The sequence below is a fragment of the Lethenteron reissneri genome, chromosome 25 (genome assembly GCF_015708825.2).
Source record: "Lethenteron reissneri isolate LAM-NWPU_2019-01 chromosome 25, ASM1570882v1, whole genome shotgun sequence".
Classification (NCBI taxonomy): Eukaryota; Metazoa; Chordata; class Hyperoartia; order Petromyzontiformes; family Petromyzontidae; genus Lethenteron; species Lethenteron reissneri.
The window spans coordinates 12892578-12917587 of NC_083803.1; the positions used below are offsets into that span (position 1 = coordinate 12892578).

General features: G+C 43.2%; 1 protein-coding gene across 1 annotated transcript in view; it reads left to right on the plus strand.

The window, feature by feature from the left end:
* The window catches only part of LOC133347254 (ryanodine receptor 2-like), a 323764-nt gene that overhangs the window by 100070 nt on the left and 198684 nt on the right, over positions 1-25010 (plus strand). Inside the window, 3 exon segments of the mRNA XM_061559372.1 lie at positions 2905-3088; positions 12394-12529; positions 18284-18379. Of these exon segments, the coding sequence (XP_061415356.1) occupies positions 2905-3088; positions 12394-12529; positions 18284-18379 (416 nt within the window).

Genomic DNA, 25010 nt, shown 5'->3' on the forward strand with positions numbered 1-25010 from the left:
TAGACGTCATATAAGCTTTGCTCTCCAACACACCGGTGTGCTGTACTAGTAACGAATTGGCATGTTCTGTTTACGTTACAAACCTTACTCTAATTGGCTGTGTCGGGTGGTGGCGGCTTTAACGACACATTTATATATTCACGCGATCTAACCCCAAAAAACCTGTATTATGGATGATATTAGCGAAATGCTTTCTGGCGTAAATGCAAGAAGACAAAAATGCATCACGTCCCGCGCTGCAGAAAAGCATTTCTACCGCATCCTGCATGCGGTGAATTTTTTGTGTGTGAATTGTAATGGTAAGCCACCTGGAGCTTTGCCGAACATTAGCCGAACAATATAGCCACGCAATTCAGCCTGCAGCACTCTACGTAAATGCTTCCGAGAGGAGAAACATGCCCAGAAAGTAACAGGCAAAACGTCTCCTCTGCAAAGCAGCGTCACAGCACAAACGTAATACATTTTTCTACGCACGCACGCTTTTTTTTTTTGATAACCAATCGCTCGTTGCGCAAATTGCTTGCTTAATTGCCGTCATCGCATTGATTAATTTGCCTACGTAAGCGAGAAGTCTCCTCTGCTTTTTTTGCGGCCAGGCCTGCCACCTACGCTGCTCGTGGAGAAGGCCGTGCCGGGGGGGGGGGGTTAAGAGGTCAATGGGGAATAATCGCAGAGCTGCAACACCTCGCAGCTACGCGGCTGCATTTTAAACTCTACTCTTTTATTCGAAATTGGATTAACGGTAGCAAACAATGAAAAAAAACATGTTCGTTATGCACTTTAATGACCCGGACGTGAACCTGCTATGTTAAAGCATCTCGTTTTTAATTAGAGACGTTACAAAAACACCCACATTCGAATAAAAAAACTGTTTTACATTTATTTTAGGATACGCACTGCACATGTGGATATACAAGTCATTAATTTCTCTTAATGGTTGTTTGCATAGCACATACATTGCACAATTTTAATATTGTACGCTCCCGTAGATGTACGCACAAGTAAGTCATTGTATAAGTGGCTCTGCCGAATAAGTCTTCAACTGCGGAGAGCTTCACTGAGTTGAAGTGCCATACCACGTTTTTACGATGGAAATTTTTGAACCATGCATTCATTGGTGGCTGAGAGCCTGGCTTATTATTTAGCAACACACCCAGGGCATGGACGCTGAATCTCAACAGCTCAGTGCTGTGACTTGGGCAAATCAGAATCATTATTTATAGTGGAGAAATCCGATGAGCTATAAAGTTGGGGCGGGTAAGAATGTTACAACAACAAACAGTAAAAGTCGTGCAAAAGTACAAGCAAGGTAAAACACATCACCCAAACACATACAGATACAACTAAACCATCTCCATCCTACCAGAGAAAGCCCACTGAGGTATTAACTTATATTTCAAAAGCAATTTGGCCACAAATGGTAGCTCAACAAAGTGGCTTATCATTTGAGCATTTATAGCAGCAAAATAATCTAAATAGTCTAAACGCGTGTTTCATTAGCTGTGTAAGCACCCATCCACACGTGAATGCGTTGCATGATTCAATTTAATGCATTTAACAATGTTTTAGTTATTTTCACTTTATTCATATCGAATCCAATTAACATTCTCCTGTGACCTCGTTCAAAGAGATTAAAAAAAAAATCACCGCTGTACATTTTAAACACTTTACGTTGGATATTAACTCGCATTATTTCTAATCGGGCTAAACGTCAGCACGTGCGGTGGCAACTGTGGTCAAATAGAAATCGTTGTTGAAAACGTTTTACGCTGTGTCTAATCAACCTCAAATAACAAATCCTAATGTGATGGGTCCAGAGTGAAGATTTACTGTTGGTAACAGTTAGTACACTTTAACCCTCTGTGCCCCTTTTTTTCTTCTCATTCTTCTTTTATTTTTGCATCTGTATCACCAACCTCTGTTTCCTTCCTCATGTCATAGTTGTTTCATTGTGGTGGTGGTGCAGCAAATGGGATGGCAATTGTAACCGTTTTTGTTCAGTAGCTGTGCGGACTGATCGAGTGTTGTGGTTGACTACACTATGGATACAAAGTCTAAAGTCAAGCCGAAATGTCTCCCCGCTGAAATAAGTGTGGAGTGGTGCTCATTTTAATTTGTAACTGTGAGGTATTCAAAGAAATTCCATGTTCACTTGGTGGGAGCCAGCCTCTCCTTACTACAACCACCGTTGATTTCCCACAAAGCCAGTCCTGTATGGATTCCACGTTACACTTGTAGGGCCAGGTGCATACGTATGTTGTGATATTGCTTGGCTGAATTGTGTGTTTTATTTGCTAAGTAGTGGGGTTTTGTTTTTGTATTATCTGCGTAAGGGACTGGCTAATTGATGTGCAGCGTTGTGGGATGCAATATCATGAATGACGCTATATCAAATCAAATTACAGTCGACCCTTCGGCATCGCGACTTTCTCCATCGCGGTTTCGATATATCGCGGGGTCGGCATAATAAATTAAATGGGCATTTTTTGGGAGTTTTGCGAAAGCCGCAGACGACACGCGAAGACCAGCAGACGACACACAAAAAGTTTAGTAACTCATAAATGCATAAAATATATGTACAGCACTGTATAATATTAATGTATTTAATCTTTTAATACCATATATATACACACATTTTTTTAAAGTTACATTTAGTAAAAAAAATTAAGCTTGGTAAAAGAACGCGAAAGCCAGCAGACGACACGCAAAGGCTCACAGCGCCCCCCCCCCCCGCCTCCGAACCCCCCGGCTGGAGGTGCTCGTTTCGTTCGCCAAGGGGACCAAAACATGTCACGCGGTTTTCCAGATCGCGGGGGGCCTGCGCCCCTAACCCGCGCGATGTGGAAGGGTCGACTGTATTATTATTATTAAATGATGGTCTCTGCCCACTTCCTGGCCACCTAGTGGGCTGGATGCTCTGCAGTCCGCAGGGCGTGGGGCAGGCGTGGAGCTGCCCATCGAGGGGGTCAAGCTGAGCCTGCAGGACCTCATCCTCTACTTCCAGCCGCCCAAAGATGACCTGGAGCATGAAGAGCAGCAGAACCATCTGCGCGCGCTCAAGAACCGGCAGAATCTCTTCCAGGAGGAGGTGAGCTGGAGTCGCACGAGAGAGATGTCGGAGAGTTTAAACGTCGAGTGAGCGAGTTCTTTCTCCTGCTCAAACGAGTGTGGGGACGGCATTCATCTCAACCGCCACTTTGAGCCAGTGGTGGTGGAAATTCAATCGGCAGAAGCCAGTCTCCATCGGATGACACGTCAACTGTGCACTTCCCACAAGGCGGTATCTATTTTATTGTCCTTGCAAGGATGACAGGCTGAGTTGACTCCTGACCAGGATGTAAACCTGCGAACCTTGGAATGTGAGCTACAAACATTGTTGCCTGCTGTGTTCATAAAATTACCCATAGGCAGGTGCTGTTAAACCCGTATTATTACTCAACTTATAGTATGTAATCATATTACTTTTATTTAGCATGTACCGGTTGATTGCTTTGAAAATTACTTCTGTTTAAAAAAACATATACAATCCGAAAACAAAAAAGGGGAATGATGGTGTCAAAGGTTTACATTCAAGTGAGAATAGCAGAGGTGGGTAAATACTCAGATCTTACCAAAAACCTACACTCAGAATGAAGTGCAATAATTTTTTAGGTTCAATCAATTTATTGCTCGTTCATTTTAAGAAAATAAAATGCAAATAAAAAAGCGGACATATGTTACACGAAATCCACAAATTCTTCATGACATTATGCTCCTTCTGAGGGGAGCGGTGGCGCAGTGTTTAGCACACTGCACTGTGAATTTGGCCACCTCAGTTCAATTCCCGAGTTCAGATAATATTTGGAGTGAGTAATATGTCAAGTCATCCCCATTAACTGGCGTGGAGTGGGGAAGCCTTCATCCAGCATTCAATTGAAAGAGGGGCTGTTAACTCAATTTCCCGAACACTTCTCCATAACAGATAACGTTTCAAAAGTCGACTTCGCCAATGGTGGGAACACGGTTACATGGTGCACTGATGGGCACAGGAGAAAGTGGTTGCCACCGTTGGTTCGAGCACCACCAACCTCTCAGGATTCTGCTGAAGCAGTCAGAGGGGGCAAATGGGTCACATGCGCTATTGACACCGATAATCTTGATGGTCCTGTTGACCCTCATATTAACTTTCTCTCCTCATGTTTCTGAGCCTGCAAAACTATTTGTGCGTCCTTCTCCCGTTTCTGCCAATACCCCTAACCCTCCTCCTCCTGCTGATGCCACTGCTGCTGAAACCCTCATTCATGCCTCAATCACTTCCCAGCCGATTTACCGCCGTTGCCTGCGTGGGACTGTGGTTTGAGCGCTTGACTTACGATTGGGAAGATCGCAAGTTCAAATCCCAGTCAGGTGTCAACTTAATCTCTCGTCCGTTTTTCCGATGCATGCAATGATTGCAGTTTCGTATGAAGCACGATTTTAGTGATTCTATGGACACACTGGCCCCTTCCATCGGAATATGGAATTTCCACCACCTCCTCGTAGGGCTGCCGGAATACATGAGCGCTGTCCACCGTCTGAGCAGAGAGATGCTTTGACTCGTCGTCATCATCATTATTCTTATTGATATCAAGGAAGGCATCTTCTTGGTTCTTTCGGTAAAGTCACGTAGAAGGGAAATAATAAAATAAAATAAAGCAAACAATAAAACTATTTTATTATATTATATTATTATATAATATAGTATTATATTTTATTATTATATTATTTTATTATGTTTTATTTGTATTATTTTATTATTTCCCTTCTACGTGACTTTACCTAAAGAACCAAGAAGATGAATCCCTGCAGTCACGAAAGCTTTAAATCGAAATCAAGGAAGGCCTCCTCTGCTCCGTGGTGTGGCACAAAGAGGCGGGGGGCGGTGGCAGCGCCTTTGCGTGCGTCTTAATCCCACCTCGGCGGGACGCAGCACTGCGGTTACACTTCCTGTGCGGCACATCACGTTAAGTCTCCACCGTCCAGAAACAGGTGGCACGCTGTTCCATCACGAGGGAGTGGCAGTGCCGCCAAGGAGGGACGCTATATCGGGATGGGAACGGCTTATGCTGGAAGATTCTTGAAAACGATTGCATTTCTTGTACCGCCGACTGGCTAATGTTAGCGTCTCGCTGTTTTGATATATCGGTCCGAGGCTTTTGACCAACTTGTTTCATTGTGGTGGTGGTGCGGCAAATGGGATGGCAATTGTAACCGTTTTTGTTTAGTAGCTGTGCGGACTGATCGAGTGTTGTGGTTGACTACTCTATGGATACAAGTCTAAAGTCAAGCCGAAATGTCTCCCTGCTGAAATAAGTGTGGAGTGGTGCTCATTTTAATTTGTAACTGTGAGATATTCAAAGAAATTCCATGTTCACTTGGTGGGAACCAGCCTCTCCTTACTACAACCACCGTTGATTTCCCACAAAGCCAGTCCTGTATGGATTCCACGTTACACTTGTAGGGCTAGGTGCATACGTATGTTGTGATATTGCTTGGCTGAATTGGAATGACGTGCTATAACATGTTCCAAAATGCGGATGTTCCAATATATAACTTCCGATGATTCCTTGAACCCTAAAGCTCCGTCAGATTCTAGATTCCCTTGAGGAATCCCACTCCACCATAATTACCATCAGCTTTCCCTCTATAATGTAAAAGGTTGCCAGTCTTCAGAAGTGGCAACCTTTCTGAAACCAACAATATCCCAATTTAATTCTGCCAAACCTTGTCAACGCACAATTGTAAATCCTGATCAGGGGTCATCTCAGTCCTTCATTCCTCTTTTCAAAATTGTGCCCTATGGTGAAACTGACTGAACCATGCTGTGAGAATGTGGAATTTCCACCACTGACTCATTGCCTCCAATAGACATGAACACTGTCACACACTTGACTGCACTTGGAGATGCTTTCACGTCGACTCCGGCTTCACAGTTTTGCTGATGGGACGTAATCGGTGATGATTCGTCAGAACGTATAAATACATGAGAACACTGCATCATCATACCAAGTTCTTATATCTCCTCCACCCTAACAGCCTGGTGGTCATGTGTGCTGCCATGACCTCAACCGATACATTTCTTCTTGGGGCATTCCTGTGTGATGCGACAATATTTATATCGTAAATGTTTATATCACTTAAGCAGTCATTACGTAAATCAACGTATCCATTTTTGTCATTTGGACAAATTAACGGCGCTCGTGTTGATTTATATGATTCGGAATGTCAAACTTTTAGCGAGTTCAGCTTCTTTGCCTGGACTGTGTATTGAATTATGAGCGTGTCTATTGATCTATACCATCAGCCACCAGTGTGCCCACATCCAGTCTGGGAATGCCCTCTGAAGACGGTGCCAGTGTTCATTCATGATGCACCCAACACTGTCACTTCCTCCATGCTCTGCGAAGAGTGGTTCACCTCATGCGGATCAATTTGAAAAAGTAAAAAACGTTTGCTCAAACGAACAATGAAGTCACATATTAACGATTGAAGCCAGTGGTAGAAATTACACATTTCCATGGTGGGGGACCCAACACTTCTTTAGACAGACACTTTTGACTTAGTTGACCTCTAACCTGATTTGAACTTCAGATGTCGAGCCAAGTTGTCTCGCACATTGCCATTCAGGTGGAATACACGGCGGCAATTTAACAAATACAAAGTTTAGCCCTCATACTTAAGGCTAAATGGAGTGAAAGACAAAATACGTGCGATGGATTTTTGCGCCCTCATCAGTGGCCACTTTGAGACTGTCTATTGAACTGTGCTTGGCAAAATCGTTTCAATACAAGTGGCCGAGGCCTGGATTCAAATTGCAGGATTTTAGTGGTGCCACCTCAGTGCTTTGACGATTACATTAGCGCCCTGAGCCACATGGCTAACTCCTCCTTTATATCTATATATCTCTATAAATAAAAACACACAGGGGGGGAAAAAAAATCTATTATCAGTTTAATACCATAGAATTTATGAAATATGTAAAGTCTCTGTTATAAAAACGAATGGAACTAACATTTTTATGGAGCCCTAGATCCATGATTAATTACAAACATGCCTTCTCTTTACTAATAATACTTATTGTTATCGCTTCATCTATTTCCTGCTTATACAAACACTCTGTCTCACTGCCTGCCATAATATCCAGCAATTCATACCCACAAAACCTGGCTGCCAAACCATGCGCATTCCTATTAAAACGATTTGCTCTGTAATGGCCACACGTTCTCCGTGTCGAACCGGCTGCTATATATTGTAGGTTTTATAGTTCTGCCTTTAACCAAATCACCCAGACTGTGCCAGAGCTCATAAGATTTCAGAAACTACACAGGTTGGAGTCTCTGGCGAGTCGTCTTTGGATTGGCAACCGCCATACATCGCAGGTGTCAAAGGCTTCGGGTATTCAACGTTGGCGTCAGAAAGCAGTGTATCAAAATCGATTTGTATGCTGTACGTCTACGCTCTGCCATCTATGCTCCCCACCACCGCCAAGCCTCACAGACTGCTGTGGTGAAATGTGGTTAAATAACCCCTCCCCCCTCAAAACCGCATGGCATGCAGAGGGCCCTCCTTCATCAGTGGATTGACAAAGAGCTAACAAAGTATGGCACAATCATTTTGCTGTTCAAAAATGGTCATCAGAGGGAATGGAATATTGAAATAATGATTTATTTTAGGCCAACCAACCATGCGTACAGGGTAGGTTTTAGGAAAGGTTTCTCTACCATGAACAACATACAGATTGTCAATCTTGTCCTAAAAGCACGGAATTCATTCAAATGCCTGTGTGCCTGGCCTTTGCAGATGAGGAAAATGATTCATCCACGAATCAATGCCAAAATGAAATATATTCAGAAATAATAAAAACCATTTATATCAATGGAACAGCAACACCGATTTCACTAAGGACATTCCAAAATATATATTAGAAGGGGAGTCACACAATGTGACACACCTTCGCCAAAGTTATTTACAGGGACATTGGAAATGTCTTCCAAACCTTTGGCTTGGAGCCCTATTCGAAGTTGAATTGTCGCTCTGTTTCATCTCTCCGTGTCTCGTTGTACTTCTGTCAGTGTATTTCTCCCTCTCTTTGTGTCTCATATCTGTTGGTCCCTCTCAGTCTCCCTCTCTCTCCATCACCGTGTGCTTGTGGGGGAGGTTGTTGCACACTTCTCTCTTCTTGCCCCTTCCCCACTGCCATCCGTAGTGGTCAAGTGACGTGGTTGTCTCGCGGTACCATAAACAAGCTTTGCGGATCTTCCTTCTAAAATAGGCGGGCAACTGCCTGAACGGGATCATCCGTGCAACAAACACAATGAGCTCAAACTCAAAACTCAGCCTTATTTTTCAAAACTCAAAGGAAGAGATCGTATTTGTAGCATCCCTGAGTGAAACTGCATACGAGAGGATAGCACTCCAAAATGTCCACCAAATGGCTAACAACTGCAGGTTTCCCTCGCTTTATGCATTCCAGGAAAAGGGTGCAACAAGCAAAACCCTATGAGACGGCTGCCTTTCAAGTTGCGCATACAGTGTTTTCCCACATCAAACCGCACAGCCGCGCGTGATTGAATTTATGCCGCACGTAAGTGGATATTGCTTGGAAATAAGTTGGCTTCATTTACGCAAAATTGCACAAATCGAACCCGCATAAAGTGAGGGTAACCTCTACTTGCAATGGCCATTGCACCAGTGGTCATCCTTTGGAGTAGCTGGCCATAACCACCAATGATTCCTCCCTCACATGAGCAGATATGCACTCGTGGAAATATTCAAAGATTTTGATTTGAAGCTTTCGTGACTGCAGGAATCCATACTCTTTGGTTCTTTCGGTAAAGTCACGTGGGTAGTAATAAAATAAAATAAATCGCGACGTTTCGAACGCAACACAAGCGCCCGTCTTCAGGTGAAAATCGCGAGAGTTGCTATGTCTGCTGCGAGCAGCAAGATGTCCGCTCCCTCGTGCTGTGAGCAGCATGATTTTCACCTGAAGACGGGTGCTTGTGTTGCGTTCGAAACGTCGCGATTTATTTGATTTAATTTCTACCCACGTGACTTTACCGAAAGAACCAAAGAGCATTCACAGATTTACTTTGGGCATTCTTGATGATTTCCACTTGCTAGTTTGTACCCGTCTCTTTTCATCTGCCTCATCGGACATCTTCTCATGGATCTCATCTCTACTGGACATCCGTGAAAAAGAGTTTCATGGCTCATCGGAATTCCTCCAGGATAGATGAAGATTTTGATTCTGAGGTCTATCTCGCACTCAAGGCTCCCTCAGTTAGGCCGTAGAGTTTTCTCTGCTGAGCACCATCCAATTGGAAGCAGTTCGTATAAGATGGAATCAGGTCAAACGTTTACAAACGATGTCAGTAAAATATTCAAAATTCAAAATGTGCTCACAAGTGTCCAGTTCAGTTACTGCCTTCCACAAACGTAATTTCTAATCATTTTAGATTGTGTTGCAACATAAAAAAAAACGATTGTGTAATTTTATTCCCTTCATATTTTTTATATTTCATGTGTTGTAATTGGACAAATTGGTTATGATTTGATGTGAATCTGATGTACCGCCGTCATCCTGCCAGAGATCCCTTGGAAAAGTTCCCAGAATCTGAAGAGTTTTAACCCTGGCTAGCTAAAGAGTAATAATTACAATCGCAGAAGGACTTAATTTTTGATTTAAAAAATAAAACCGCAAACGAGATTATTTAGCCCTTTGATCTCCCGACTTTAGCCCCATGCCCGGTTGTGAACGAGTTGTCCCGATGCTGTGCGTCGTGGGTCACGGGTACGTTCGCTTCGCGAGGGTCGCGTTGGCCCCCATTGATCCCGCCACACGATACAGCTGCTCCTGACGGGCGCTGGCAACCCACAGGCCCCACCTGTTAGCGCCAATGTGTCAGCTTCCCTGCCGGGCCGGCCTGCTTAGCGTGATTAACGATAGAACAGCAGCTAGATTAATGAACACTTGCTGGTTATTTTGTTTTTGGAGGTTTGCTGCTGCCGTTGCTGATTATCTTGTGACCAAAATACAAAGTGTTCTTCAGCTAGGGGGGGGGGGGCGCGCTGTGGGTTAGAATCAACGCCCCATTCAGCTGGTTCTGCTAAAATGAGTAATACTTCGTGGGAAAGCCAGCAGTGTCTTGTGGACATACTTGGCCCCCTTACCATAGGAGTGTGGAATATTCGTCACTGCGTCACAGCCATCGTAGGAGATGAGCACGGCCCCACGCTGCTTTGGGCGATTTTATTGTCTTCGACTTTGACTCGGATTTCGAGCGCTTCAGAAGTCAATGCCGACAAATTTCCCCTGTCAGTTGTGTGTGGGGCGCATCTGTTGAGCAAACACGTTAAGTGAGGTTGTGCATTGGCTGCGGCGAGGCTGAATTGACATCAGATTGCATTGGGAAAGGACATTCACTGTTTTTTACCTTTGTTTTTACGAATTTATGTTTGCCAATTAATCTTGGGCTATGGTGGTACCAAGGTATAGTGAAGCTTTTGTTGTTGTTATAACACCCGGTGCTTTAGGGTATTTAATGAACATATTGCGTGAGGCTATAATTTATTAATTCCCATTTTCCGCACATAAATAACTCGGTAACTTCTGGGTGGAATGCTCACTGGCTGTGTGGTTATGAATGTATGTTGACCTTTTTTCGCACCGTACGTAGCTAAGTACACTGAGCAAAACAACTTCCAAAAATAATAATTGGCACGACTATGACGAGATTAAATTACTAATACCCGATGTTTGATAGTTAATATGTGTAAGAAATGTATTTTGCTTGCATAAAGAAACGTGATACGATTTTTGACAGATTCTTATTCATGACAGTGGGGCCACAAAGCCTTGCTCCGTGTTTTTAGTTAAGTATGCCATGTGTATAATAATAATTATAAATATATACCGCCTTTCATCGTAATGAGCAGTAATGAGTCGTAAATTTTCATATTAATTCTGTAAATTAATAAAGAAAAGTTCTACTAAATATTAAAGCAATATAAAATGCACTTTAGTTTCGTGAAACACGATTTCACTAACCAATAATTAATGTTTGTTGACATTACCATTTAATGACTACTTGGTGAAAACGATGTCTCCTCGCTCAGACCAACATTGCGAGGTGCTCATTCTTATTGGTGGAACCTGAGATAGTTCTGGAACATCCACATTCCCATGGCAGGAGCCACGTTATGCATTTTAGTCAGCTAGTGTTGTTAAATACAGTTGTTTACCCAGGGACTGTCGACGTCTGACCAGGATTTGAATTCATTACCTTCCATCGGTGTTTATGGGTATTTTAATAAAAGTGTCACTCGGCTGGATTAATAAGGTAGGTAACTTTGAAACGTAAGCATCCCGCTTCTCACTTTGTATTTGCGGTTCCTCCCTCCCATTGTTTTACTCCCCACCATGTACTCAACAGAGTACCAGCTATGCCTGTGCCTCCTGGGGTTTCAGTATCAGTCGCCTGGACTGAATTTTCTTTCTGTGTGCCATGCTGTGTGGAGCAGCATTGTCCGCTCTCGTTCTTGTTTCTACTCATCCTCGATACGTACCCCGAGGCCCATTCGACATTCCATTGTGTGATCCTAAGCACTTCCACATCTATATGTACCTCGTTTTCCCATTCTTGTCTCTTCCTCTCTTTGTATGTCAGCTCCAGTACTTCCCCTTATCCCAATGTTTTCAATTTCCCTCATCGTTAGCTTTTCCTTTCCTCCAACACGTGTATCCCTCCAACATTCATATCCATCAACATTTGCCTCCCAGCAACACCAATGTCTGTCTAGCGTCGATCCCCTTTCGACCTTTATCTCCCTCCAACACTTATCCCTGGACATCCTTGCAAACGAGATGTTACATATCAACGGATTTCCAGATAAAATATGTTTTATTAATGAGTACAAAAGCGTAACAAAAAATACTTCACCCCTAAATTTCGATTTAAAGCTTTCATGACTGCAGGGATTCATCTTCTTGGTTCTTTTGGTAAAGTCACGTAGAAGGGAAATAATAAAATAATAAAAATAAAACAATAAAATAATTCTCACGACGTTTCGGCCACAACGCAAGCAGCCGTCCTCAGGTGAAGAACAGGTCTGTCGGAAAGACAGCATCTGAATGAATATTTTATTATGTTTTATTATTTTATTATTCCCTTCTACGTGACTTTACCGAAAGAACCAAGAAGATAATTCACCCCTGTCACCCTGGGCTCCGTCACCAATCTACTTCCAAAGAACCAATCTTCCTCGAACACAACGCTCATGTTCCCTGCAGCACTGGGCTTCCTTCCGAGAACCGTCTCTCTCGCCAACAACCGGCTTTCCTCCGCACCGACTCTCGCGCCGGTCTCTCCGCAGGGCATGATCACGCTGGTGCTGGACTGCATCGACCGGCTCAGCGTGTACAGCAGTGCCGCGTACTTTGCGGACGTGGCTGGGGAGGAGGCCGGGGAGGCGTGGAAGGAGATCCTAAACACGCTCTACGAACTGCTCGGTATGAACCTGCAACACGCGAGTTATAACGAGTTGCGAACTGTTGCTTCCCACATTTAAACTTGCGGGCACTGCCGTTGGCAGTGATGTAGCGGCAAATTCTCTAAGAGCTTTTGCACCGTTTTTTTACCTACACTGCCGCATGAACTGAGCTTTGTACAGTAACAATGAAGATAAAGACAAACATGAAAAAACGATTCAGCAAAACGTGCTGACTAATATTTTTTTTGCCGCAATTTAGAGTTTCTCCGCATTTTGTTGTTGTATTTTAATGCACCCATGTGTTGAACCTCGTCTATTTTTGGCCATCCAAATAACCATCACTCAGAGGTTTGTGCTAGGAACATCCTCCTGACATTGGGTAAACAGCACTGATGAATATGTTGCTCGTGATTATCGGGAATGTTTTTCAGTGGTAGAGGGGAGGTGATTACGTAGGGAATCAGATTGGATGCAAAGCAACATAAATCTGGCAGCATTTTCCTAATCACAGTTTGTCCCATATTCCCAGTGACTGCTGGCTATGCACTCGAAGGTCATCTAGCAGAATGAGTGGTGACAAGTCCATGTCCACCCAAGGAAATTGCATGTTGCAGCCACTGTAACTAATTTGGCTTTTCCTGTTTTCTTCTTTCAATTTCTAGAAGTAGATAGTGCGGAACAAAAATGCATGCGTACACTGCGTACCAATACAACATTTTCCAAACTGTAGTATTATACACACAATTGCTGCAACTGTGTGAAATAACAAAGTGTGGCTGGGCTATATTATCATTAAACTCGTCAATTGTTCTAGCTTTTATCGGGTTGATTATGCGACTCATAGGATAACACGAATATAGTTTGTAACAAAAAAAAGTCCCACCCCTTTTCTCCAACGTGTGCGACTGGACGGGAGGTGATGTTCAGAGCTTTGTTACATCATCCGCATGAACCGCGTCACATGGGCTGTGGCTTGTAGGGGGTTTCCTGCTTTCGGGAGGCAGGACGTTGGGGCAGGCACAATTTTTTAATGCAAATTAGACATATACGCTGTGTAGCCTAAGTAATGTAATAAGCCTTGGCCAGGAGCACTGTCTAGAAGGGATGATGGATGGACGCGGCTGGTGATAGAATGGCATCGAAAAGAGGGAAAATACCGGAGAGGGTGAGCACTGCACCTCCGCTCCTCCGATTAGCATGGTCGGCTACGTACGGGGCGAAAGAAGTTGAACAAACATGCTACGGAGAATGCACAATAGGATCGGCTCATGGGCACAAGCTGGATGGATTGTGGTGGTGCAGAATCGTGAGGGATCACGACGAAATGGACATGCCTTCATCCAGCAGTGGATAAATCATGGAATTGTGTGCATATATATTTGTATTTCACGATGAGTGCAATACATAGTCACGGCTAACATCAGTGGCGAGTGAAAATTAGACCAGTCCTGTAACCTCCCCCCTCACCAACCCGTACTGATTAGCAAGGTGAAACATGGTTTAACAACAACAAAAACATGAATGACAGAACATCAAGCAATAAATTGACAAAAATAGCTGATACTGATTTTTATTTTTATTGTGATCTTGCTTAACAGGCATTTTATTGAGCATTAATTGAACCCCGTGTCATCACATTGTATTCATCGCCGACGCAAGGGTAGACCAATTCTAAGTGTCTCCCTGCTGACACGAGTGTGGAGCTGTGCTCAGCCTGAGCCATCCGTGAACATTCCACATTCCTCTGACGCAGTGGCCACTTAACCGTCAGGCTCGTAAGGCCCGCTGACGTATTGCTCACGTGCAATTGCATACACCGTATTCTCTCGATTATTAGATGCACTTCTTTTCCCTGGTTTGGGGGGCAACGGTATGACCACGAACGGAGGAATACATTGCCAACCGGGATATGCGGTTGCCTCCTTCCGGTTGGGAGTCAGGGTTCGAGTAAGCGCCACCCAAGCAGATCAGAATCAGAATCTCGATTTATACTGGAGGGATCCAATGAGCTATAAAGCTCTTTTTCACAGATGTCCAATCGGGGCGGGTAAGATAAAGTGACGATCATTGTTAAAGTGGTGATGATCTATTGGGTAATGCCTTGTTCACCTTGAGCAATTGTGTATGAAACGTTGCAGCGATGACCCACATTCATGATTTATTTACACGGACGCTACTGCCGCGGTGTGCTTAACGACATGCGTAATGCATCCGCAGACAACGACGCTGTCATGTCCATGTAGCTGTTGGCCGCCTGACTGCAGCAGTCTAATTCACATGCAGGGTGAGGGTTAATGAATTGCCGCACTGTCTGGCTTGTTAATGAGTTTATATCATTCGTATGCACTTTTTGAAGCTCAAAGTAATGTAAAAACTATGGTCAGTCCACTGCTGCATAGAGGTCTCCCCGAGCCACCGACACCACTTACGATGCTGTGATGGAATAATCCACCCAGCACCTGCACATGAACTGATTTAATTGCTCCATCTCCTTGGTACACGTCCGCACGGAGACAATCAATCTCTCGGCTGCCACTCCGTTATTATGCTTGACCATTGGCCATCGTCGTAATAAATCATGTAATAGGTTCCGTTCGGTGCATATTTCCCGTGAACGACACAGCAAACATGGCTGTTTACAGTGTGGGAACGCGAGTGGTTACATTTTAGTGGCTGTATAATTAATGAACCTTACACTGGAGTCGTAGGGGAAAATCCATGTTTGTATTTAGAAAATTACCTAACGCCGGTGGTGTCTGGCTGCCCAGGGGGCTAATGCCTATGTCACGGTACAAGAGTCGACACTTACGTGATCCGAGTTAAAGCCCCCGCGTTTCCGCTGGGGTTTTAGGAAGGGTCCTCAAGCGTTGCGGCATTGTATGGCTTCATCACAGCGAGCCGCGATTCGGTACACACTGGTTAATGGTGCATGTTCTATTCAAGCGATAGCCCAGCTCCCAGGTTATTGCAATGCAAGGTCAGAGCCAGAGCCAAGAGACACACGGTCGAGTGCGCGGAGCTGGGAAGAGGCGATGGAGTCGGTGTGGTGTGTGGGTGGTCAAAAACACGAGGAGATGGTGTTGCCAGTGGTGTGCAAGTCCAGAGCAACATATCTCATCACTCATTGCCACGAATGTTGTCTGATGCTGCAAAAAAAAAGGAAATGTGTAGGTAGACATGTAATAGTCAGCTTTGAATACCTTTTCACATTCGTTATTTTGGCATATTTGAGTAGTGAAAAAACGTCATCGCAAAATCACGAACATGGAGGGGCTCGACATATACACCAGCCACCGGCGCATGTTATCGTTTTTTTGTTATCTTGGCCACGAGAAGAGATAACTGCAGAGCATTGCCTTAGGCTATGCAAATCCTTATATCCAATTTTAATCCGATATGAGGATACTCGACATATACGGTATTGTGAGACTTTCCTAAGAATACCATTGCAAGTGGAATCGACCGTACAAAGCAATGTGTCCACAGAAACACGCTCAATGCATACACAAACCAGCGAAGGCAAAGGTCCCCCTCGTAGCCTTAACCGACTCTTGGGGCAAGTGCCGTGAGTGAGCACCTGTGAAGGCCAACACGGCACCACGAGGGGCGTGGGTGGCCAGGACTTCCACCCCCCCCCACCCCCACTTGATACAGATTTTTTGCTGTGACAGTTTCACCTGAAGACGGAAGCTTGTGTTGCCTCCGAAACGTCGTGATTTTATTGTTTTTATTTTTTATTAATTTTTATTTCATTTTTTACCTACGTGACTTTACCGAAAGAACTAAGAGTATGAACCCCCCCCCCCCCACCCCGGCTGCCATTGTTTCCTCGGTGCCAATGTTCTCACGCCGCACCGGGTAACTGATTTGAGGCCGAGTCGACCGACAAACGAGCACCCGTGCGCGCTAGAAAAACAACCACGCAAACCTTTACATCGTGTTGCAAATCAGAACGTCGCCACTGTTGTTGCTCCTCAGCGCAGCGGGTTCCGCCAACCTTTTCGAGTGCTGCGGGACCACTTTTGAACCTTCGAAATATTTCGCGGACCGCCAACACGCTACTACTTGTTTGAAATTGTACATTTCTTCGGTGTGGATGCCATTAGTATAAAAACGACAAATTCCCGGCGGAACTATCCCTGTAGTCGTAGCTCGCAGACCACCAGGGGTCCGTTGCTTTAGTGATCAGGTGTACACCCGTGGACACGTGCTGTAACATGCGCATGCTCATTGTTAGGTTGTACAGCGTAACATTCAAATTTTTTTATGCTAAATTGTATGCTTACGTACTCTTTGGTTCTTTCGGTAAAGTCACGTAGCAGGATAACGTTGTTTCTATCTACGTAACTTTACGGAAAGAACCAAAGAGTATGGATTCCTGCAGGCACGAAAGCTTCAAAATCATGATTTATGCTACGTATTTCATTGCCAAACTTGGACAAAATATATAAGATCTGTACGTCGCTATTGGTAAGATGCGTGCTAGGCTTCATAGTGATTGAACTAGCAGGGTCATCTAGTTTTCCTGAATACACGTTCAGACCGATTAACAGGCAGTTTTGTATGGATCTTTATACGTGACTTTACCGAAAGAACCAAAGAATAATTTTGTATGGATGTTGAAATTCTTTCGCATCGTACGTAGCCAACCGCACTAATCGGAGGTAAATGTCTCTTCTTGAGAGGACTGCTGCCTCTGAAGAAGGGACATTGCTCGCAACGTTATCCTGCTACATATGTTACAGCCATAAGGCAGGTAAGGAAGTTATGAAAGTAACATAACAAATGAACCTACAAAGAATGATGGCAAGGCAAGTAAGGTTTTAATTATGAGAATATTCACGAGCTTTAAAATGTATCAGAACTATCAACATTTGTTTGACATACGAGTACAAAAATACGCACCATATTCCCAGTGAATGAAAAACATGGCTGACTTTTCAGAGGTTAAATATTTAAATAGATATTCTGAAACCGTTTTGGCCACTCCTATTTCCATCGAAAGTTGACTGAAGCATTGCTTGGATGTTAGATAAAGTCCAGCGGTGATTGAATATGGATCTCTGCCAAGATGTATAGCTTCTGCTGTCCGTGAGGGTTCTGCCGATGAAATAGAAGAGTGCTCGTTAATGGACCATCGTAGCAGAATTCGTAGAAAGCAAAGATAAAACAAAGCTGATGGAGCAGCATTAATAAGGGGAAGTAGTTCGAATTACCTAACGTGGGAGTGCTCAATGTCTGGTCCTGGCGTCCCAGACCTGGTCTGATTTTCACGTCGCCCAGCTAACAACTGAGGTCATTGCTCACCGCCCGACCAGGAGGCTTTCTTGTGGTGTGCTCGACTCGCATGTGGAAGGTCGTAAATTCAAATCCCAGTTGGGCATCAGCACAGCCCATCATCGACCTTGGGGCTGGTAAAATATCCATCAGCGTCGAAACTCAACAGTGTTTGTCAAATGGATGGACATATCCCTGTCATAGTAATGTGACATTGCCCCCCAATGATGCAGGGCTGCAAACAGAAATGAACACTACTGTATTTTGATTCTGGCATGAAAGCACTTTGGCTTTTTGGAGAATGTTGGTTGATGTGGGAAGATGGATTGTGGAGAATGTTATCACCTATTCCTGAATAAAATGTATGCAACGCTTGTTTCTGAACCACAGTAGTTACAAGCCTTTGATTTGCACTGCTGGTTTCTGCGCAACATACTTTGACTTGCATTTTGCACTCTTTGTTCTGTGTCACTTTTCCCCATGTCCCTGCCTCCAGCTGCCCTGATTCGTGGGAATCACAGGAACTGCGCCCAGTTTTCCAGCTCCCTGGACTGGCTGGTTAGTCGTCTGGAGAGACTGGAAGCCTCATCAGGTGCGCAGTGCTAAAACAACCTACTCCCGTTCATAGCAAGACACTTAACACTAGTAATAATAATGATGTTTCATTTTATATAGCATCATTCATGCAAATCGCATCTCACGATCACTAAGGAACCATATACCAATCTTGTAGGCCGCCAGACAGTGAGCAGGCACCAACAATTGCCCAAGCCCTGCAGTCCTCGATATATTAAGATGTTTTCAGCCAATAAATATGTGTTTATACACGTGAGAGGAAACAGGAGCACCTGGGGAAAAAAATATGTATGCATGTGAGGGAGCAAAACTGTTTCATATAAAAGAGACAAATGATATGTCCGCATTTTGCTGTTCCGCCTTCTCCTGACGAGCCAGGGCATGGCACTACCTCGACGCCCACGGGAGGGGAGATTCACAACATTAGCACGATCTACCGACCCTCGCCTCTGCAAGCAATGGCCATCACCACCCAGCAGAGCTTAATTTGGTGAAAAAAAGATAAAAAAACGACACTCCATTAATCATGGCGGAGGGCTTAAAGTGGGATTGGCTATCATGGTTATATCTATTACTTATTGTATATCAAATTAAATTAAATTAAGTCCAGTGTTGAACGATTTATGTCATTAATATATGCTATGAGGAATGGCTTATGTTATACTTTGTGAAAAATTGTGTGAAATTTTACAGTTGATGGATGATCCTTGTTGTGGTTATTTTTGTTCATTGCTCTGAATGTTGAGGGCCTAATTCTTATGTCTTTGACTTTACATTATATCCATGCTATATAACATTTCTAGAATGTAGACGTAAAGTATGGTAAAATATAAATGTGTACCTTTCCGTTTGCAGCATTTTATTTAAAAATGTTACACGTAAACTTATACATTATGTTTAAGAAACATAAATTAGGATACTTTGTTTAAATTTAAATGGTGTGTAAAGCTCTGTTTTTAACAGACAAGCTAAATGGTATTCCAAATGTACTTTGTTTGGGAGACCAAGGTTCGAATACAAATAGTGCCAAATATAGGGCGAGGTGACGCAAATGTAAGTTTAGAACATACAAATAATTTGTAGTGAACAACAGCATACAGTATTTAGTTCAAAACGGTGTATTAAACAATGTAATGACCAGTGGCGGCTGGTGATATTTATTTTTGGGTGGGCGCATTTTTTTTATTTTATTGAGGGGGGCAAATAAATATAAAGCAGTACCAAAAACCATTTTGACTACTTGAATATAAATTTTTATGATCTTTATTTACATTTCAGACCAAAAGAAGTACCAAAAAGCATGTTTCCTACTTGAACATAAATGTTTCTCTTTTATATACATTTCAGACCAAAGTACCAAAAAGCATGTTTCCTACTTGAACATAAATGTTTCTCTTTTATATACATTTCAGACCAAAGTACCAAAAAGCATGTTTCCTACTTGAACATAAAAACGTTAGTTTCATGCTATTATCAATATGGCTGCGGCTACTTTCATGACGTTTGCATTTGTCAGAGAGATGTTTGAGGTCTCTTACCCCCGTCGTTGTCCACAAAACTTCAGTGCCGACACTTTGAAATAAAAGACAGGGAAAACAAAAAAGAGAATTGCTAACATCACATCCAGCCAGCCACCTCCGTTTCTCATAACAAGCGCGGGTGAAGCTTCGTGTGTAGCTTCGTCCTCTGTCACTGGCCTGCTGCTGGATTTGTAAATCGGGTTGGTCCGGTCCGAGATCCTTTATCTTTTTTATTTCTTCCAGCGAAAGCCTTGTGAAAGGGTTTTTTTGTAAATAAATTACAGAATTTGGATGAACTGCTGCCATTGTTTACACAAAAAATTTGATCAGCCTAGCAAGTGTCAAAGTGGTGTCGCCTGCGCACTCGCAGTAGTGGCCCAGAGCGTAAATTTGAATGACAGGTGACGAGAACCAATCAGATTGGATAAAATAACATGTATCCAATTCTGATTGGCCAGGGACGCAACGACTTGCGCCCCGAGGAGAATCTTTAAGAAACCAATTAGAGACCAGCTTCAGGTCACATGCTGTCCGAAAATTTAAAGTCTCACATAGACATCCATTTGTCCGGCGCCCCGCATGAAACACATTGAAAAACATAGAAAATAGTTGACCGATTAAAGCCAGTTTTTATTAAATGCTGATGCTTTTCTTACTACCAGCCGGCACATCGTATGAAAAAAATATTTTATTTATGTATTTTTATATAAATTTTGTATATGTATATTTCTTGAATATTGATGGGGGCGGCGCCCCTGCGCCCTCTATTGACGAGCCGCCACTGGTAATGACATGTACAAGTACAATGATACACAATTTAAACGGTTTGATTATGATATTCATGCTTACATTTGTTATGAATTAATAATTAATTTTTTTCACAATGCAAACAAAACGAAGTATGTTAAACAAAAGGAATTGGCCATAAAATAACTTTTTAGCAACAATAATAATTTCTTTGCGAATAATGAAAAGTAATGAGCCCTTTTACAAACATCATATTGTTCGTGAAATTGGTTTCAATTTTTAAATCATTACGGCACGCAATAACGTTCCCAATTGAATGTGCCCGCTGCTCAAACAAACATTGTAATAGTGCTCATCTCCATTGACCACCTTGTGCCAATATTTACAACTCCACATTCCTATGGCAGGGAGATGGTCTCTCCATAGGACAACCAATCACAGATTCACAAAAGGGTAGTGGCTTATCTTTTAATGAGTCTCTGTATTTGTCCACCGCTCTGCCTTGTGCTGTGTGCTGACGTGTGTGTGTGACGCTGACTCACAGAGTAGACACGTCCCCAGCTCCGATGAATCATAGCGCTTTCAGCGCTTTCACCTCCTCCATTGCCAGCACAAATCTGTCTACGGTTCTCACAACTATTAAATGTTGCAGCTGCACCTCTGAAAATGCCACCGCAATGAATAATTCACACGAACGTGCACTGCGCTGGCAGACAGACAAAGGCCATTGTGGTGGGGGGGGGGGGAGCATATGCGGGGAAATGAATGGCATTGGCGTGACATGCCTGGAGGTCTGCACCAGGGTAATGGAGAATGTTTGGCTGCCAGTCACTGGCTCCTGCGACCGCCTAAAGGGGTGGTCTGATCGATGCGTGGTTGAAACGCACACTTTATCCAGCAAACACTGGATAATGTTTGATTCTCCTTAAGCAAAAGCCATGAAAAATTCAATTGACATCATACTAATATGTTTTGCGAAGTTTTTTGTTATGGAGTTTGCGGGTGGAAACAGGGATATATATATAATATTAATAGATTGCACTATTTGTACATTGCATTATTAAAAGGTCTAGAAAAGTATGGATTTACATCCCTGAACCATTTGTGGAGGTTCCATATTCCTATGATGGATTGGCTACATAAGGGACAAAATAAGTTCTACATACATACAGGACAACCAATGTTGATTTCCCCACAAAGTGGTACTATTTTTAATCACCCCAGAGGGATGATGGGCTGTGTTAATTCCCAACCAGGATTGTGAGCCAGTCACTCGACCACTGAGCCACCTGGCCGATGTATGTGCTGTGATAGGAGGGCACAAATTATATTATCAATACGACTATAAAGTGTCAATACTGTGTTTCATATGTACATCACAGCCATCCCTGAGAGTTTATATATGATTTTAATTAACAGTTATACAATATATGAATGTGCGTGCTTACATTTTTTCTTATATATCTGTTGTGTTTGTAAACAATAGGAATAATTTAGTTCATGTATTATTTGCCCCATTTTTTAAGTGCAAGGTGATTACTATAAGCTTTTTATTTTATTTTACCAGATAAGGCCCACTGAGTTATATAGCTCTTTTTCAGGGACCTCGCCACACGATAGCTCAACGAAGTAGCCTATCATGTGGAAATGTATAGCAGCCAAATAATCTAAGCGCATGTTTCTAAACGTGGAGGGAATAACAGAATACCTAGAGAAAAATCCACGCGACCATTGGCAGAACATGCAAACTCCAAATATACAGGTGTCAGGGGCAGGATCGTACCCACGACGTCCTCCATACCAGGCGAAGGAGTAAACATCTGACCACCATGACGAGATGTTTCACAGATGGGTATTGTCTGCCAGGAGGGTGCAATGTTGCCACGTGGCCTTACCCAATGAAGTAATTTCTTGAGCAGTTTTTCAAATTTGACTAATTTGGACTGGCACGCTTGACCTATTCCCCAAATAGTACATGTGCCTGTATATGCCGTGGGGAAAATAATGTATGTGTATAAACGATATGCATTTTGGTAAGATAATTAAAACGAACATAACATGCACTTCAGTGGACCACCGAGAAATGTAGTTTGTGCTTAATATAGTTGATGTTATGTGGTAAACTCAATAGGACATCATTTTGGCGTACTAAGAATGTATTTGTATTGTCGATGGATGCTCGCTGTCAACTTCAAAGGCTGCTGCACAGGGGAGGCAACTACATCATTTGCAATATACTACAATGTGCTGGTGTTAAACAGCCTAATATATCCAGTACTCAAATGGTTATGATGATTTTTTTTAAACACAACAGTGTTCTCCCATGTAACTATTGACACTGTGTTCGTTCGGCCTTGTAAGTTCAGTCACCTGATTAGATGAATGACCTCGAATCGAATGATAAAATTGCTGTAATCTTTTTCACGGCCGTTAAGAAACTCAATGTGAAAATATTCTCTACATCAATTATACATCAGCCTGCTCAGCTACATGACACTAACCCTCCTGGGAGCTGCAATTTACCCATCCTCAAAAAGGGAAAAACCCCGAGCACCTCATAAGCTTGCACCACTGTCGCATTCACCACCTCTGAGAGCTACTGCTGTGATCAGCAATGGTATATCTGCTGAACTTCTGTTGTTTGCCGAATCACTCACACTTTAACAAGAAGCCTAACCGGCGTGCCATAGTCCAGTATAAATATAATACTGTAGCCTTCTTCTTGGTTCTTTCGGTAAAGTGATGTAGAAGGGAAATAATAAAATGATGAAAATAAAACATAATAAAATAATTCTCACGACGTTTCGGCCACAACGCAAGCAGCCATCCACAGGTGAAGAACAGGTCTGTCGGAAAGACAGCGTCTGAATGAGGTCTGTCTTTCCGACAGACCTGTTCTTCACCTGAGGACAGCTGCTTGCGTTGTGGCCGAAACGTCGTGAGAATAATTTTTTATGTTTTATTTTTATTCTTTTATTATTTCCCTTCTACGTGACTTTACCGAAAACCAAGAAGATGAATCCCTGCAGTCACGAAAGCTTAAAATCGAAATACTGTAGCCTTAATCACATAGTGGGTGATTTATCTACGCCCAAAAATCTCTTCTTGTTGGCATTATCTTGTGTTTTGACTGCACCTGTCACCTGCATTTAAATAAAGGTCTTTATCGACGCAACACATATTGTGTTAAAATTAACGTGGCCTGCTATCGTAGTTTCTGTGCCATTTCGACAAACATTGCCCGAGCACAGCATGGCATTACATTAACTGCTCTACCAGGCCCCAATGGGCTCCTCTTCATCACCACCTCCACGTCACTCTTCGTTGTGCTGCTGGAGAGAGACTCCCTCCCTCCCTCCATTGCCTGGGTTAACTGCTGAGCCTTAATGCACTGTAAGTGGAGACCCTTGACGACACTGGTTAATGGTGTGGTGCGATTGCGGTTGCATTGAAATGAAGGAAAAGTCATGAATTGAGCAATGAGTGCTATATTTTACTTCGTTTCCCGGGAGGAATGTAATGCAACAATGCTTTCACTAGAAATCAGCATTCGGGCCAAGTGACTCCAACTACTTTTGAATACAGTAATTACCTCTTCCAGACTTCTGCTTAATCCCATTTACCGGGCCGTGTGTGTCATGCTCATAAAAAAAATCACCTTATTGTAATGTTGCGTATTGATAAAGATGTAGGTGTGCGCTTTACCGGATAAGATATATTTTAGCCAGGTGAGACACGGTGGAGACATTCAAGCTTTTTATACAAAGGAAAGTAGAGGTTGGCAAATGTTCTTCTTATCGTCATCATAAGACGATTCATATTTGTGTTGTGAAAATTTTGTCTATTGCTGTTGATTTTTATAGCCGTAGAAAACTCGTGAGCCTTTTTTTATTGTATACATTAAATCCAGACATAATGTGCCGTGTGCCCGATGCTTATTTCATGCGACATATACGTCTGTAACTACCTTCATGCTATTGTCGTGTTGTAAGGACGGACTTCTGGACTTCTTTATGGCACACACTGTTTATTATCTTAATACACAGTCCCTATCACACAAAGGGGTATATGGTCCCCTCACCCGTTACCCTCAGAAGGTACAAGCCTCCAGACCTTGCAGGCTATCTAATCTCCCTGCTCTCCCAGCGTCCTCTGGCTGGACCTAGGGGATCTCTCCCCGACCACTGGTTACTCTGAGCCCTAGCCCTGATAAGGGCTGGAGGGCTTGATCCAGGGTCCTAGACGTCTTCGGCCGACTTGGGTCTTCGTGTAGCAGAACTCCTAGAGCTCTCAGCGCTCTGGCTTTTATACCTGTTCGTGGCCGGGTTGTCCAATCCCCGGCCACCTTGTGGGACCCTCTGATTGGTCCTTCCCAATCTG